The sequence below is a fragment of the Megalops cyprinoides genome, chromosome 4, assembly GCF_013368585.1.
Source record: "Megalops cyprinoides isolate fMegCyp1 chromosome 4, fMegCyp1.pri, whole genome shotgun sequence".
NCBI classification, from domain to species: Eukaryota; Metazoa; Chordata; class Actinopteri; order Elopiformes; family Megalopidae; genus Megalops; species Megalops cyprinoides.
In genome coordinates, this window is record NC_050586.1 from 9554783 (window position 1) to 9572384 (window position 17602).

Genomic DNA, 17602 nt, shown 5'->3' on the forward strand with positions numbered 1-17602 from the left:
TTGAATATTGCATGGAGTGAACCTGGGATCTAATGAATCCTGAGGCAAATTGTTACGTGGAGCTAGTTTCCTGCCTGACCAAGGACAATGTTCCCAATGACCGACAAAGTTCAGTGGTGGAGGGCTCGCTGTGCAGGATGTCCTGCAGAGAAGTAACCTGGAAAGAAACAAATAGCTTGACATGGGTATTCCCTGCAGAGGTTCTGTCATTGTGACATGCATGTTCTTCAAAGTTCACAATGCACCCCTTTTTTTGTCCTACTGTCATTACTTTTGACAGAGCGACTGTGAAGAAGGGCGTGTCCTTCTGCACGGCCACGCCGAGCAACTCGCTCCTCTGGGATACCACTCTGGACACCGGGGCAGATGGCACCATTTCAATCCTGTGTCAGAGGAAGTCTGCTATCCCTGGAAAAAGGCAAGTCACCTCACTGACATTGCTGTATTTTAGAATCTCTTCGTTTTTCTTTCTCTTGGAGCTACAATCCACTCTCCTTGCCGAATAAGCCTGTAGATTCAGTGCATTACATTTCTTGCTTTTTTTTCCGGTTAGATTGTGATACTACCCTCTCTGCACAGCGAGGTCTGTGTGTGTAGTCAGTCAGATGTAAGTGTAGGTCAGGCTCACTGCAGTTTCAGGTGGCAGGTAAAATACTGAGAAAGGATCCATCTGAAGGGCTTTAAGAAAATAAAAAAAAAAGTGTGCCCGAAAGTAGATATTGTCTGTTGCATGCTTTCTGGGTCAGCCCTATTGTTCCCGGGAGATTTATTCTCAGAAGCTCTGATCTCCACTTCTCTTGGGTAGGCTGAGTGCAGTTGGACCGTACTTGATGTCAGCATTTACAGGAGTCAGTAATGTGTGAGGCTACCTGTGAGTATGTATGAGCATGCATGTGTGTAAAAATACCTTACATAATCCTGTCAGTGGGTGCTCAGCTTGAATCTCTTTTTTTAAACAGTCTATTTCTGAGCGTCTGTAACCGTAACCAAGGACTACAGCAAGGAAAGGGACACAGCGTGGCTATTCTGATGCAAGTTACATAACCTTATATTCCATTACACTGCTAATTACGAATGAGCGAGACAGCGTTCAGTCATCACAGTCAAGCCTTGACCCTCCAAGATCCCATCTGGAATGGTTCTGTACAAAAGGTGCTGAAAGATCAGACAGCCATTTCAGTACTTTCACTCTGTTAGAAAAACTGAACATTGTGGCCCGTTTGATTGGCTCACAAGAGGTAACAGATTGCATCACAAAGCTCGAAGCATCTGGCCTTATTAAAACACATATTTGTGGTTTTTTTATACATCAGTACCGTCTTACATTTACTAGCAGCTGTTCAGACATCTTGAAACTTAAAGAAGAGAAGCTGAGTTTACCAGTGACAAATTATTGTCATTTATTTGAGAAATAACAATTACAATTTTTTGCTGTGGTCAAAGCACAGTAAATTAGAGTCTTTATTTACTTTATTACATTTTATGAGAACCTTCCGTTGTCTGTTCCTGGTTGGGGTGTTTGACCCTAACAGTGTGGCTGCCAGTGCCATATGTCCATAACTGGCAAGCACTGGCTGTAAGTCACACAAAACTACCAGGACTGTTTATCCAAATCTCATGTCAACCCACCCCGATCACCCAATCAAACAATGACTCCAGTTATGATGAGAAATAAATAGTATGCAAATAACAGTATTGAACAAGGATATAATAGAACAGTCAGAATTCACTTTGTAATATTAAATTTTATATGTGTATGAAAGGCAATAGTATGCAAACTTTCCTAACTTTAAGCAATCAGATAATTACATACCTTCCCCGTTCTTTTCAAAGGTATTTGAAGTGATACAGGATGTACACAAGAGTTTTCTTAGTTTTTTTTATTCAGCCATTGATCGTTGCACCTTTAAAGAGCTGTTTTACTAATGCCCACAATTTTCTCTGTGATATGAAAATAGCCGCAGGGCTCACACTCTTGTGTGTACACAAAGCATTTATTTCAATAAAGGAGACTGATGTCCCTCTACAATCTCTCTCCTTCTGGTCAGTGTGTAACATTTGAGTTCTGTTTAATCGATGTTAGATTGGAGAAGCAGGGGCAACATGGTTGGGGGCCCTCAGTGTAGCATAATGGTAAGGAGCAGTGCTTGTAACCAAAAGGTTGCTGGTTTAATTCCCTGCTGGGACACTGCTGTCATACCCTTGAGCAAGGTGCCTAACCCAGAATTGCCACAGTAAATATCCATCTGTATAAATGGATAACGTGTAAAAGTTGTAGTTTATGTAAGTTGCTCTGGATAAGAGCGTCTGCTAAATGACTGGAGTGTTGTGTTCAGGCACACATTTTGTCCCCTGGATTTTGGCCCAGAGTTCCAGGGGAAAGTATGGTGTTATCAGTGACATGACCTAACACTTCTGATGCAGACAGGCTAGAGGGCAAGGAGGCAAGGGGACACTTTCACTTCCTCCATACACTCCTACCCTCTCTGCACTGTGTGCATGTAGTTATACCACCCAGCATCACTTACCATCTATAACTGTAAAATTAACGTAAAAAAAAAAACAGTAAGCCAGTAATGACAAAAAATATTTTTTGAAAGTAAGTAAAATGCTCAAGAGGACAGAATGCAGACCTTTTGGGTGCTTGAGCTTTGACAGTGTCTATGTGTGTTATTCTGTTTGTGTTTATTTTCTCTGTGAAAAAATGATATTTTGAAATTTATTGCGGAAGAACATCGATGCGTTGTTGCAGAAGATAAAGGTACTGTTTTAGTCTGCAAGATAAGAAAAAGCTCCATTATTTTCCTGCATGTTTCAACATTTAGTATATCCTCCATTGTCGTAAACAGGGAGAAGTAAATTATGTTTGGGTTGTATTACATCTCTGTGGATTCGGGATTTCTAGAAAATCACTTGAAATACAAGAAACAAATCATGTTTTTGTTTGGTTCTTTACAGGGCACAACACATGTGACTGCTTGTCACTGTTGCCCATATGTAATACTCTTATCGCAAATGGGTCCACATGAAAACATCAGATGCATGATTTCATTGCAGGAAATATTGTGTTTTCCTCAACAGTGTCTCTCTTTATTTCCTTTTTCTGTAGACCCAAGGCTTGCAGCTGTACGAAAGGGTATTCTTAGGGAGTGGAAACCATCAGAGTTCTTTGGAAGTATAAATTGGAGCCTGTTGTGGTCTTATATCAATTGGATAGTAATAATAGCATAGAAATAGCTAGAGAGCATATACTCCATTCTCAAGACATGTTTCACATGGCTAGGGACATTAACAAATATTCAAATTTTCAGTACAGTAAGACCAAAAATTCACAAAATAAGGCAAACAGCAAGAAAATATAGAACATAAATGACATTTTCCCTGACTGTTTCCTTTGATGCTATTTACTCAACTTGTTTGACAGTGACCTTTTATTTTTACATTAATTTAATATGCCTTTGTATGGCATTTTTAATATACGGTCATATCCTTGAATTTCAGTTGAATGCAATTAAATGTAATATAATAGTTTACTTTGTACTGAAATTTTATAAACTTCTTAATATGTTTAATAGTTTCTCAGTACAAATACCTCATAGTCGGTCATGTTTCAGAATAATGGTTGGATTGTAAAAATCCGATGCTCCACATACTAACCTGAACTGCAATATGTAACACTGAGAAAATTCATGGAGCCTAGAAGACTGGAATCGGAAGGCTCTGCCCCAGATGACATCTGTAAAGAAAAGCTTTTCAGATTTAGTCAGAATAAAATACTGCTCTCTGTGACCCATTTATTTAACATACGTGCACATTCATAAAACTTCCTTTAAACTGTTATTTTCTGTCAGTTTATTACTGACCAATTTATATATGCCAAGTTTTTTCTGCAAACTAGAGGGAAACTGATGTCTGTAATCTGTCCAATGAAACTGAGTATGCCAGTAACATAGTCCGCTGTCAGTGACAGAGTGCTTGTAAAAATCCCTAGCCAGAATGCCTACAGGCACTGTCTCCCTGAAGCCTGACAACATGAGAGGCTACCTGAACAAGGCAGTCCTGACACATGACTGGCAAGTGAGGCCAAGCTGACGACAGGCACAATAAATACAATCTCGACTCAGCTTGTCAGACATGCTATGGTCACCACAGGTCACAAAAAAACCACTGACCAGTCCAGTTCAAGCAGGGACAGTGACTAAAAATGATTTTGTTGACCTCATTTTTTTCTTGTTTGTTTGTTTTATCCATACGACGGGGATTAGACTCTGATGATCTAAACAGTTTTGGATGTTGTATTTGCGGAGCATAAATCTTTGGTTAATCCATCTTAACATGCCATACAGCTTATTAAGTCCCTCTGTCTGGCTTTTTTAATGGGTGTTTTTGTGAACCTACTATGTGCCCTCTGCCCTTTGTAAATCCGATATTTAGGTCTTGCAGTAAAGGCATGTTATGGAAATGTGAGAAAATGTTTACCACTTAGTGACAGCACCATCCATTTTTTAAATCGTAAAGCTTGTGACTATATGGTTCACTGGGATAACAGTAGCATGAAAAATGGCAGCTCCACAGCTCCACGCCTCAGTTGTGCTTGCAGCAAGGGTTTAAAATATGCTAAAATATAGTTGGAGGCAACCACATATCAGATTAGAGATTATTTTAAATGGTATGCTCACAAACATCTATTGTCTTAAACTCCACCCACAATGAAACCATGCAAGAACACCAGCTGATAAAATTAGGCCGCCTGAACGCAGGAAAAAATTGCCCACACTCTTAAACTGATATGTGATTGCAGCATGTACAATCTATGATTATTCAGGTTCTTTAAAAGTACTGACTGAAACAATATTACCTTTGTAATATTGTATTTATTACTGTTACTGTTCTCAACAATACGTGAGCTATGGTATCTTTCATACAATATATTGTTAAATAGTTTCTGGAAAACAAGCAAAAGTAAGCAAATGAAATGTATGTATTTCCATGGAAACTGCTCGTTGACCTGATATAATATGGTGACAATACATTTCATTATCATGTAGATTGTTCCTTAGTATTCTACATGCTGTGCGTGAGTTCATATATACTGTATGTACTGCGTGTGTGTGTATAAACCATTTTACTGTGAGAAAAATATGATTCATTCAGAAACATGTCAGATGGGATTGTGACTCCAATGTGTCATGGATGGTGAAGCACAGGAAAGGTATGGGACTGGCAGCCTATGCTGAGGGGGAGTTTTCTGTGTGGAATGGGTCAGGCCCGGGCCTGTGTGTCATGTCTGCAGCAGGGTGTGAACGCATGCACTTGTCAGGATTGCCCAGGAGTGCTCCCAGTCCCTCAACAGTCAGAACCACAAAAGACACAACACTGCCCAAACCCTCATGGGCCTTCTCTTCCGATCCTGATTTATTCGTAAGACCGACCTGGCCTATTTATGTGCAGGGGAGAAAAAAGGTCCCTGAGTTCTTTCTGCTTTATCCACAGTGCTAAAGGCTCCCTGTGTGCTAAAATATTCTGGAGAGATTCATCAGATTAATGCAGGTCTCACATCCTGTTCAAGGCATTATATACCGAATCGAGCAGATTGCAGTTACATTGACAGGGATGTTGCGTACTGATAATGAGTGTACGCAGTGTTTGCCCTTTGGCCCCATGCTCGAACTGCAACACAGATGGAATCTCAACCGTCTTTCAGAAGTAATGAGTCTGAAAGGAATCAGAATGATGAGATTGCCTAGGTAAGGGGGGGGGGGGGGGGGGGGGAGGGCAGGAGGGGGTCATTTGTCATCTGAAGAGTTGACTTTCACACACATTGAATGAGCCCTAGATCACATTCCATGATTGATAGACGATGCTAAAAGTTACACACACTTTAATCCTGCATTGCTTTATTTCTGTAGGGGCACTCAGGGCCTCTGGATAAAGTGATCTGAGTTTTTGAGGAAATACGCTCTGGCAACCGTACATTTCATATAATAGATACATTAGCAGAAATGAACAAATGATAGTACGGTTTTAATCTTGCATTCCTTCTAGTAGATATGATGCATTATTTTGATAATAGAGGATCAAGCTCTACCAGGTACACAATACAAACTGATGAAATTGTATTTTTTTACTGATATAAATATGTTTGAGGGTGTGTTCGATTTATTGATTGAATCAGAAGAGGATGAATTAAGACAATTGAGATGGAAGGCTCTGGACGATGAGATACTCATGGAGGGATATTGGAAAAGACAGACTTAGGGAGATGGGCTGTAAAGGTATCAGATTAAAGGGCATGAAAGCTGGACAAGAAGAGTTTAATACTGAGACTGATTTAAATTCTATTTCTCATTTCTCTGTCTTTACTTACAGTAATAACAAAGAAAGAAAAATGGATTGCATTTACAGTACCAGCCAACAGTTTGGACACACCTGATTAAGATAATGGGAAACAGGCAAAGACATTTTGATTTATGCTTAAATTATTTAAATTAGTTTCTTAGACAAATCTAAATTGTAATATTGATGCTTATGTATGATTTTTTTCAAAAAAAAAAATAAAAAATATATTTTTTGGCTACATTGAAGAATCTAAAATATAAGATACTTTTGGTTTGTTTAACACTGTTTTGGCCACTGCATAATCATATTTTTTGTTATTTCACAGTGTTGAGGTCTTTATTATTATTCTAAAATGAGGAAGATTGTAAAAAATAAAGAGTAGTAGGTGTGTCCTGACTTTTGACTGCTACTGCATATAGTGCCTTTCATGAATCTCTGTGCTTTACGTGGGGTGACTCACCTTAACTAGCACCGATGGGTAGTAGTCACAGGTTGGTGCCAAACAGCTCACTGCATGCCAGCCAAGGTAGAGACCAGGGATTTGTTTAGCCAATTAAACCAGTGAGGACCAGGCTGAGAGAGCCACACTTGAAATTTTGCCAGGACATGGGGGAAGCCGGTGCTCTTTCACAATAAGCACCGTGGGATCTGTGATGACTACAGTGAGCCAGGATCTCTTTCTATCAATGTACACCGTGGTCAGAATGTTTAATAATATCATTGGGCAATAAACCCCATCACTCAGTAAATTGATACTATGGTGTAGTTCTCAATTTTCTATTTCACTGATTATATATAGGTTGCACTCAGTGCTCATTTCTGCACTGTATTTTTTTACTTTTAATGTACATATATTTACGTTTTTTATTGATTCTTGACTTCTTATATATATATATATATATATATATATATATTTGTATTTTCTTTTGTATTTTTGTATTTTTTAACTTATTGCACATTGCCACTTTGCCTTTCTGCCTCTGTCCTAACGCTGCTGTGATATGTGAATTTCCCCGCTGTGGGATCAATAAAGTTCTATCTTATCTTATCTTATCTTATCTTATACTCAAGACTGCGATGGACTGTGCAAGCAAACCTGTGCTGTGATTTCATTGAAAGTGCATTTGCAATACCCTTCCCTTTGCTGCCCACTGTTTCCCTGCCTCGACGCTGTTTGTTCGGTAGGCCTAAGGGCTGCATTTCTTCTCCGTCCTTTCAGGTTGGAGAGCAGTCTCCTGGAGATACTGCAGCTGGACTTCGAGGCGGAGGAGCTCAGCAGTCAGTCGGAGAGCCAGGTGATCACATGGCGGCTGGAGTTGCCCGGGAATAACAAGGCAGGGGACGAAGGCACCATGAGGATCTACACCACCCAGAGGGACTTTGTGGGCCTGGCACCCTTGGTCATGGTGAGCAGTACCAATCCTTGGCCTTCAAAGCATCTGCATTTAGCACTGGTCAATTCATTTGCATCATAGTGGCACATTTTAGTGCTCAGGTCCATGTGAGGGTTAAGTAAGACCTTGTCATAAACCTATATGGATGATCCTCATATCCCCAGTTCTCTGGTCTCCTGTCCTCTAGCTCTGATTATTAATGTAAGTGAATTAACATTGGTTTATTAAAAGGTCAAGTGCTTATCTCGTTCTGTTGAGCACTGAAGCAGATGGGATGGCCTTTACGTGTTAGAGTGCAAATCCTTTCAGCCAATGGCGTCTCTGCATCTTTCTGATGGTGTTTCCTTCACTCTCAGAGACAATGTCATCACCAATTTTTTTCCACCACTTCCAAATTTAGACCACTGCATTGTGTGCTTTTTTTGGTACCTGTTACATTTAGCATCCTACAATTACTCTGTGAAATAATCTCCATTGCTGAATACATTCTGAAAGCTGTGAAGCAATTTGCATTATGATGTCCTATCAGCATGCTGTTATGATCAAGAGAGAATGCCCGCAGTTGTTTGAGAACATGGCAGATTTTGCAATGCCTCTGACATGATAAGTGCTGTAATCAGATTTTTATCAGATTTGCCGTTTTTGAATGTGACGTCTGAATCTGTTGCTCTCTGTTGCTCAAAACTGGTAATCCAGAAATTCTGCAGTTCCACAGAAATGTCAGGCACATTCAGATATCCCCATGCGTGTGGGATACCATGAGATGTTTAGGAGGGGTTTGCATTATAGAAGTCCTAATTAATTGGTACTTAGATAAATTGCTTTGCAATTATGTGGAGAGGAGTGGATTTATATATATATAAATAATTATATATTATATATAACTGCAAGACTTGTGATGTGAGTGTACCTCCATAGGTATTAGTATAAAGACAATTTTTTTTCATTCTTGGTAACTGTCAATTTCTTTTTGCAGTTATTTTGACATTTTCTTATTTTGACAATTTCTTGTCTTGGCAACTAATTTGCCTTCTAGACAAGAGATATTCTGATGTGTCACCCCAAAACTGGGCAAAATAGACCTGACACTGCTTCAGCCACCAAATTTAAAGAACATGTATCTCATAATCTATCTGACCAAATAACCCATAGAATGGGAAGTACTTAAATGGAGAAGTTAATAGAAAGATAAGAAAATAAATGAAAATGCACCGATTCTCCTATTCTCTATGGAAATGTTAATGATTAAAGATGTTTTTCAAGCATGCTTTGGTTGTAGCCTACCCTTTATCTGAACTTGTGTGCCATTATCCCTGAAGCTACTTTGAGGACATTGTGCACTTTGTTGAAAAGAAAAAAAAGTGACCCAGCACTGAACTCTGTCCTCAACCATTATCTTCCTCAATTAAAGTTTGTATTCATGGAGAAGATGCTGTCAGATTCAGTTTTGATATCTCATCATTTATTTAAATTTGCTGCACATCTTCAGAAGGCAAACCCCTGCTCATACTGCGATTTTCTTGTAAACCCTCAAGCACGCTGAATTTGAGAATGGGGGGGGGACATTTGTGTATTGCATAATTTTGCATTCCATTGTATTCTATAATTAATTCAGTGAATTGCTGATTATGTAGATGCAACCTCAAAATATTGCATTAGAAGTGTTTAAAAATACTCTAAATGATCTTTGTACTCCGCTGACATCGTTTCAAAATCACAATCAGAGTTTAAATGAAATGCAATTGTTCAAGGAGTGTATTTTTCCCAAGGCATCATTTGCTATTCAACACAGCGAAACGTTCATTGAAGATGTTAATTACATTTTTTCATTTCTCCATTTCTTTACCCAGTACCTAATTTATATGTTTTCTCTAGCTAGGTAAATGTCAGTATGTACCGACTGACATGTTGTGATAAGGAAAAAAAATACGACATTGGCATCCCTGAATTTGGCTGGATTATTATAAATGGTTCATATAAATCATGGATTAAATACTGACCTCAGGCAAGAGTCCAACCATGAAGAGATTTGAGTAAAGTCCAAAGGTGACATTATTGGGGTCAGAAGAGATCCGTTCAGGTCTGTTAGTTTTAAAATATCAGTTGTTGATAATCTGAGGCATGGCTAATATTAGTATGTTTTTCAGTGTCATATGGATATGTTGACAAACACTGACAATGACTCTCTTGTAATCCGTGCTTGATCCAGCCTTACTGGGTCATATTCCTGTGAAATGTACACGTCACTGTAACAGGAAAATAACAGTGAATATTAAATAAATTGTAAACTATTAATCATCTTTCTATCACATTGACAAGACACTAGCTAACAAGTCTCAACTCCGCTAACAAGACTTTAAACCTCACTGCTCGAATCTATGTGAGAGTGAGCAGTGTGTTGACAGTGTCTCCTCATTGCACATGTGTTGAAAGGTTGAACTTTTAATCACCAGCTGTCGTTCAGCGGATCTTCAATTATCACTGGCCTACAAGATTCACAGGGTCTACAGGAACGCAGGTACACTAATCTGCATTTGACGTGCATTGCTTACACAGAAGCAGTGAATTATATGTGGGATCTTGACAGAATTTAGAAAGGCTAAAGACTTTGGGTCTTAGATCGAAATATTGTTATTATTATTTCTCATTCTTGAACATGGTGAGGCAAGTCATTCCATAATTTAGGACATCTGTGGCAAAAAGCCCTGCCTACTGAAAGAGTATTCTGCTGACAATATACAGAATTATATTATGATATATTATGATATATAATTCTGAGATATATATGCAAAGACTTATTATTATATTATTATACTAAGAGAGGAAGAACATTTTGTTTTCATCTCATTCCAGGTGCAACTCCAGTAGAGTGTTTTTCTTTTGACATACAAAACAACATTTGAAAACATACAGCAAATGTGAAAGCACACAAACAGTAGGGGTCATTGTCTGTTTTGATTAACTGTACGATTCATTTAAATTCCCAGACTGGCTTAGCAGAGTGAGGATGCAGGTGTAATCTGGTTGTGCTTTCATTTTGATTCTGCCCTTTCTCCTGTTTTACATAAGAGTGATTCAGTCCTGCTCCAAAAGTATGTTCCTTACATCACCACATGAAAAAAATAAAATAAATAAGATAATGAATTATGAAATGAAATGAGATTTGTTTGCCCTTTGTTCTTTGCTTACCATTTCCTTGAAGTTTGGAGATTTCTGACAGTGTTTTGGATTAACAAAAATATATTTTAAAATGATTTACAATAACCACATGTCCATGACTGATTTGCTTATCCAAGAACAAAGATCATTGAAACCATGACATCATATTAACTTCATATCATCCAAATATTCATCAAATTCAATAATAATTTTCACATTTGCCTCTTTTTGCTGCAGGGTAATTTGCTGGTAGCAGCATTTGCATTGTTGCTGTAGAAACACTACGTCCGTTTGGGTGGTTTGCATACACACTATCCAGCAAAAAAGAAAAAAAGAAAAAATGTACCAGTACTTTTTCTATTGTTAACCAATTGAACAGGCCTGTTGTCCCTGACAGCAGATATAAGTGGTTACCTGAGCAAGTCTGTGGCTCTCATTTGTCTCTATTGATTGTAATGTGGAATGCATCTATTGTCCCTGTCCCTTGCTGACAGAGACAACCTACAACTCAAACTGAAATGAATCAATCCTAATTAAATTTGCAATAGCTGCTTTTTATCCTCACCCGCAGATGGTTAGCAAATATTTCCAGAGTGCTTTATCAGCTTGCACAGTTCAGTAACAAATAGACAAATACATTAGTATAAAACTCTGTAACTGCATCAATAGAACTGGCTTTTTTATTACGACAGTGTTTAAATAACAGGGTTCTTCTACAGTGGGGTGTTGACTCTTTGCTGTTATTTTTTGTGAGCGCACACTGGTTGGTCTCTGTCTGATGTTTGGCGTAAGTCTTGCTTTTATGCTGTGCTATATGTTCATACAATGTTCAGTTGGCAGACCACCTGTATTATTTTGCCTAATGACGGACATTTCGATTTTTACCCAATTTTAATGTCTACATTTATTTCTTTATCTGTCTCCATCTCTGAACTATTCCCTGATGCTACAGTGAACAGTAAACAGACACTAAATTGGAGATCAGGTTTATTAACGTTGTCAGTGTCACTCAAAGTTAAATGTTTCCGTTTGCTTCTACCTTGCAATTGTTAATTATCTCAGCCTGGAATTGATTTGTAACACCCACACTTTCACTTTAATGGTTGTCATTTCTCAACTCTTTTGTTTGTCATCACCAGCGGGTGGAGTGAAATATGCATTTTGAAAGAGGACAGTTTAACCTAATTTGGTCTAATCAGTTAGTGAAATTTTCCTGTTGTTTTACAACACACCTATAAAAGACATTTTTCTTCATTCTCTTTTCTTAATAATGCCTGCAAAACTGGAAATCTGAATCTCTTTTCTATATCTATGACTGAGCATTTCCCCCCTCAAAGGTGAACTGGATTAGAAAAGTGTTTAAAAGCTAACCGTCAAAGGAAAAAAGGTCCTCAGATATAGTGAGGGTCTTGGAGTTACATGTCTACATGAGCCCTCTTCATCCTGCTGAGTGATACACGCTGTGTGTTACCCCTTTGCAGGACACAGAGATCCTGAACACGGCGGTGCTCACAGGGAAAAGGGTGACAGTGCCGGTGAGGACGGTGGCAGTGGAGCAGGACGGATCGGTCACGGACGTCTCTGAATTCACAGACTGCCGGTCGACCAACGAGGACATCCTGAAGGTAAGGCTCCTTGGGGCTGCCGATCGGTGCATCACAAGGCTCGCTAATGCAGTGCGTCCTCAAGCGTGACATGCTGCTGTAAGGAAGAGACAAATCGCACGCCGACATACGCCAAACCCAGAGGAGTTTGCCACCGTTTGGACTTTGTGACTCTGAGGTCATCTGGAGGCTAAGACAGAGGGTGTGAACTAATATGGTGCCATCACCAAGGTGCATAGCAGGGGAACAGTAATGGGTGAGTGGGGGGGGGTTTGGAGTGGAGGAAGTGTACCTGTTGTGTGAGAGTGCTGGCAGGTGAGCCCCCAGACCTAAGACTGACAGGCAAGTGGGAGGCTGGAGGGATGGGAAGTGGGGGGGGGGGCTTGTCAAAGTCACCTAACTGCACTTTCTCTTCCACATCAAAGAACAAACTGTGACTGTGACAAACTGCACTGACATTTCCCCTTCCCTGTGTCTATGTGCTGAGCTGACTTAGAGACAGGAACAAGTGGCTGCTTGAGATTGAAACCTTGAGTGTTGCTCTGAAAAACAAAAAAAGCTTTCAAAATACAGGCCAGGCATTACTACTATTTAAACTCCTGCAACAGATGCAGTGGACTGTACATTACAGAAGAGACATTACCTGACACCAAATGACTGCAGAAGTCACTCACCAGAATGTTCAAAACATTAAACACCCAAAGTAGCCTCTTTGGGTGTTTAATTTTGAGAAAACGTCCATTGCTGTAATAATAATAGCCATGGTTATTTACTCTTTACAAATGAGCTTATTACTGTCCTGTATATTGATACATGAAGAAGCTCTGGAATATAATGAAACTTTATGGTGGAGAATTAAAAAGGATGAGTCACTTTGGTTGGACAGCTAATAACACTAGGCTCTGCAAAAACTACTTCTTGGTAAACAAATCAAATGCAAACTAGCAAAATGAGTTGTCCAATCCTCTAGCAGAGGTGTCTCCATTCTTAACATTACTTACCACACGCATATTATTAGTAAACAGCCTTACAGGCATCTGAAAAAAACCTTAACTTTCAATATCAACAATACCTGCCCGATCTGACAATATTGAGATGGCAGGTATGCCATTACCAATTTACAGGTTTGCTGATATTTTGGCATTTTGAAAGTTGGCAACCCTGTACTAGCTAGCAAGATAATACATTTTTTTCAACGTACTGCATCCCTGATCTCCTACTCAAGGACTCACCATTTCCAGACAGAATGAAGTCATCATGAGTAAACATCATTGACAGACAATCCTGCCATCATTCTGCTTCATTACTTTACATTTATTCATATGCACAGCATCATTCTAACAAATAACATACAGTACCAAAATAAATGATTAACTTGATAGTGAAGGTTGATTTCATTTTGAAATCTATCATTTTAATGGTAAAGAGAGGATGTTTAGAGACTATCTTCTTTGTACATGTGGGTAACATGACACATTTGTACATGGATATCGTTTTTCATGAAGATCATATCGTACAGCATACCCAGATACATTTACAATGTCAGAGTTGGTTGTTAAGGCTATGAAAAATACTGCTGCATGTAATTACTTGGATGTTTGGATGTTGAATTAGTCCCAGATCATTGACAGCCTAGCTGTACCATTGTGCCTACTCTGTTGCATACACTGTCCCTGTCATTCCATATTAACCAACCTATTAACATATTAATCTAATCGTCATAAGCAGCATAGAAGCAGGCATATGAAATTTGCTAGTATTAATGCACCAATGTGACAGGCCTATTGTGTGCCTTGTGTACCACTAAAAGAATGCCCGAATGACTGACCGATTTTAGCTGAGAAAGATGCACACTTTTTTACACTCTAGAAGTGTCACGCTTTTTTGTAAATCAAAAAAAATATTGAATAAGACTTTTTATTTTTGCCTGTACTTCAACTCATGTCATTTGAAAACCAACCAAAAGGGGGTATCAGCGATGTACAAAATGAGCCACACAGCTCAAGTTTTATTTGCACCACTGGCCATAAAATAGTGTGCGTGAAATCAAACATAAACATCATCAATAAAACAACGCTATCCCAACAGCATTTGTATCTTTGGTTTGATTGACAGGCAAAAAAGTGTGGCTAAGACAATGCTGTGTGCACATTGCTCAGTCCTGGGCTGAAGATAAAGGTACAGGCTCAGAGGCAGTATTAGTCCTGATACCCAGCGATTATACTGAGCCAACAGCAGAGCCTCTTTTTTTGCAACATATCTTGGGCTGCCAATAAGTGTGTGATATTTATAGGGTACTCAAGACACATTCTGAGGAGACCTGATTAAACTATGTTAACCCCTCCAAGTCTTGTTTATTTCACTCATGCATGTATATCTGTCAGTGAGAGTACAGCTCTGCCTCAAGGACCATTCATAAAATTTCAGCAGCATGTTAATGTAATACAAAGTGCAGTGCAAAGGATTCCAATCACAATCCAGTGTTAGGGCTTAAAAATGATAATAACAATAAATAAAACTTTTCAAACATTTTAAAGAAAATCACTGATGCTTGTGCCGCCTTGTGGTAAGGCCTCGAGGCCAGTTTTTATTTTTATTTAGTTCAGTTTTGTGGTGAAATGAAAATGTATGAACAAGTTGTGCTCTCTCCTTGTTTTTGCTAGTCTAGCTGAAGATGCAACTGAGCATTTTATAGAAAAGTATCGCAGTCTAAACTTTTAAATATGACCTTAAAATTTCATTTACACTCTACGCCTTGATGTTGGAATAGAAGTAAAAGAAAATAAAGGGAAATTTGGCATACAGTACATGTCAAATGTATACTTCAATCTCTTTGTGTAAACCATGAAGCCACTCTCTCTGTTCCTTGCTGAGAAGTATTCTTTGGAGTCCTGTCAATTTTTTTAGATCAGCACTTCAAAACGCTAATGTCTTTGAAGGAAACCTTTACAGGATATTGTTTGATAATGCCTCCCGCGGAGAAATGAAAGGGTTCAACGCTGCTGATGAGTGTGACTAACGTGGCGTAGCTTTGAGCTACGCTGCTCTAGGTTCGCTGCGTTCGCCACGCTGCGGGAGAAGAAACGCGAGCCGAACCGGGTATCTTTCTATCGGGCGTAATTGCACTCAATCTACATGTAACGAAGGGTTAGTTTTTGTCTGGTTGTCCTCGCATGTGCATCTTTGCGACTTTGAAGTCGTTTTCGGTTTTTTTTTTTTTTTTTTTTTTTTTTTTTGTATTTTGTTTTCAATTTTACAGCCCATAAAGAATGCAATTAAGGAGTAATGGCAGAAAACTACAGGCAATTCATGCAGGGCATGCGGGTGTACATTCGGAGGACCGTTGTAAATAGGTCCAGACAATAGCTTTGTGGTCTTCAGCACGTAACAAAGATTATGGCTGTGGCTTTTGTGGCATTTCTAATGAACTCCCCATCTCCCCGCCAGTGTTTGTGACTCAGGGGCCCTATAAGGAGAAGAGAGTAATGAGGCTGCAGTTGTTCTCTGAGGTATCGTGGGCTCAAGGGCAGAAGTTGGTAACTCACGAATATAAATCCAGTTACACAATAACTGACATGATTACACTCCGACTCCCACGGTTTTGCATTATACAGTAATTATCCCAGCGCGGGCACATTTTTTTTCTTTTTCTTTTTTATTCGTTCCACACCGGACTCCAAGCCCGCGCGCAGGGTTCACAGTACCTCTTTGTGTGGAGTAAAAAAAACACATAGCAGCAACTACTACAATATAAAAGTTAATTTTACCACGCTATTAGGGTGAGACTTAATGGCTAGCCACAAATGCAGCCGTGGAGACTTGTACGCCGCATCTTGTCATTCATTACGCCTATCTTGGCGAGGTGAGGGATGCACGTGGAAATAAACTCAGCCGTGATCTGATGTGAAATTAATGAGACTGGGAGCGGATGCTGCCGGAGACCGGTGACAGTGCATACTCTCGATCTGTCACTCCCGCCCTCCCCGGCACACACACACACACAGAGCAGTGAAAGAAAAAGAATCGCGAGCCGTTATGAACGTGGCAGTGGCTGTCGCCGTCATCACTTTTGTTCTCTTTCATTTTTGATGTGTCACGCCCCAATTGACTACCTAAGCGCAGACTCCGCTAACCTCTTTGCCTTCGAATTGACAATATTCTATACAATATGTGCGCGAGATGAAGTGACTCACTGAAATGCACGCTGTGAACCTGTGTTTGAAATGTCAGGCTGTAGATTCTGCCTGGGTGCAAAATAATACAAAAACATTGCTTTTGTCAGGGCTCCAGAAGCTGCAAGTGCTTTGCTATCAGACTCTGTGCAACCCGCATATTGCTTCCAGTTAGCTGTGGCACTGAGAGGGGACTGAGAGGAGAAATCCCCTCTCTCAGCTGCGGGCGTTTTGACGAAGTTCGGCGAAGCTCTGTGTCTCCCAGATAATGGCTTCTGTCACCAGCGGTCCGCGTTTATCATGAAGTCACGTCAGCCTTTATCTTGTTATCTGATCATTCTTAAGAGCCCCCCGTGCTTTGGGGAATTTGGAATTAATCTTTTTGAACCAGGTCAGCTTTAGAGATGTCACGATCCCATTGGAAGATACTGACGGCACTGTTCGCACGAGGCTTAGATCGCCTGTGTCACAAGATCCCGTGAAACTGACGAAACAGCGAGCGACAGCCTGACCGTGCATTTTTTTTTTGTCAAGTGCCTGGTTGGAACAGCTGGGAAGTGTAGTCACCACTGTTAGCATTTCTCCTTGAGCACTCGGTCAATGTCATCGCCCGTCTCTACACACATCTGAGCTCCTTGGGGAGGCACTAACTGCACAAAGTCAATGGTCTGTAAATCATCATATTGATGAAAGAACGGAATATGGATACGGCTCACACACAACAACAGAACGTCTTTCGCCGATTTCAGAAACGCACGACTTTCTTTTTTTTTCCAGAAGCTGCCAGAAACTCTGCAAGGTTACATTAGAAATTTAAATGTAATAAATAAGCCTAAGTATCCCTGCAAAGGATGGATGCTTAATGCAGCCCAGGTTATTAAATTAACATAAATTCTAAACTATAAGTCATCATGGAGCTCTAGCCTTGCATCCA

At 39.7% G+C, this 17602-nt stretch overlaps 1 protein-coding gene across 1 annotated transcript in view; it reads left to right on the forward strand.

Moving 5' to 3' along the window:
• The window catches only part of LOC118776084 (transmembrane protein 132C), a gene marked incomplete at its 5' end in the record, with an annotated part of 34417 nt that overhangs the window by 13683 nt on the left and 3132 nt on the right, over positions 1 to 17602 (forward strand). Inside the window, 3 exons of the mRNA XM_036526161.1 lie at positions 281 to 418; positions 7559 to 7745; positions 12374 to 12517. Coding sequence (XP_036382054.1) covers positions 281 to 418; positions 7559 to 7745; positions 12374 to 12517 — 469 coding nt within the window. The remainder of the gene's footprint in view (positions 1 to 280; positions 419 to 7558; positions 7746 to 12373; positions 12518 to 17602) is intronic.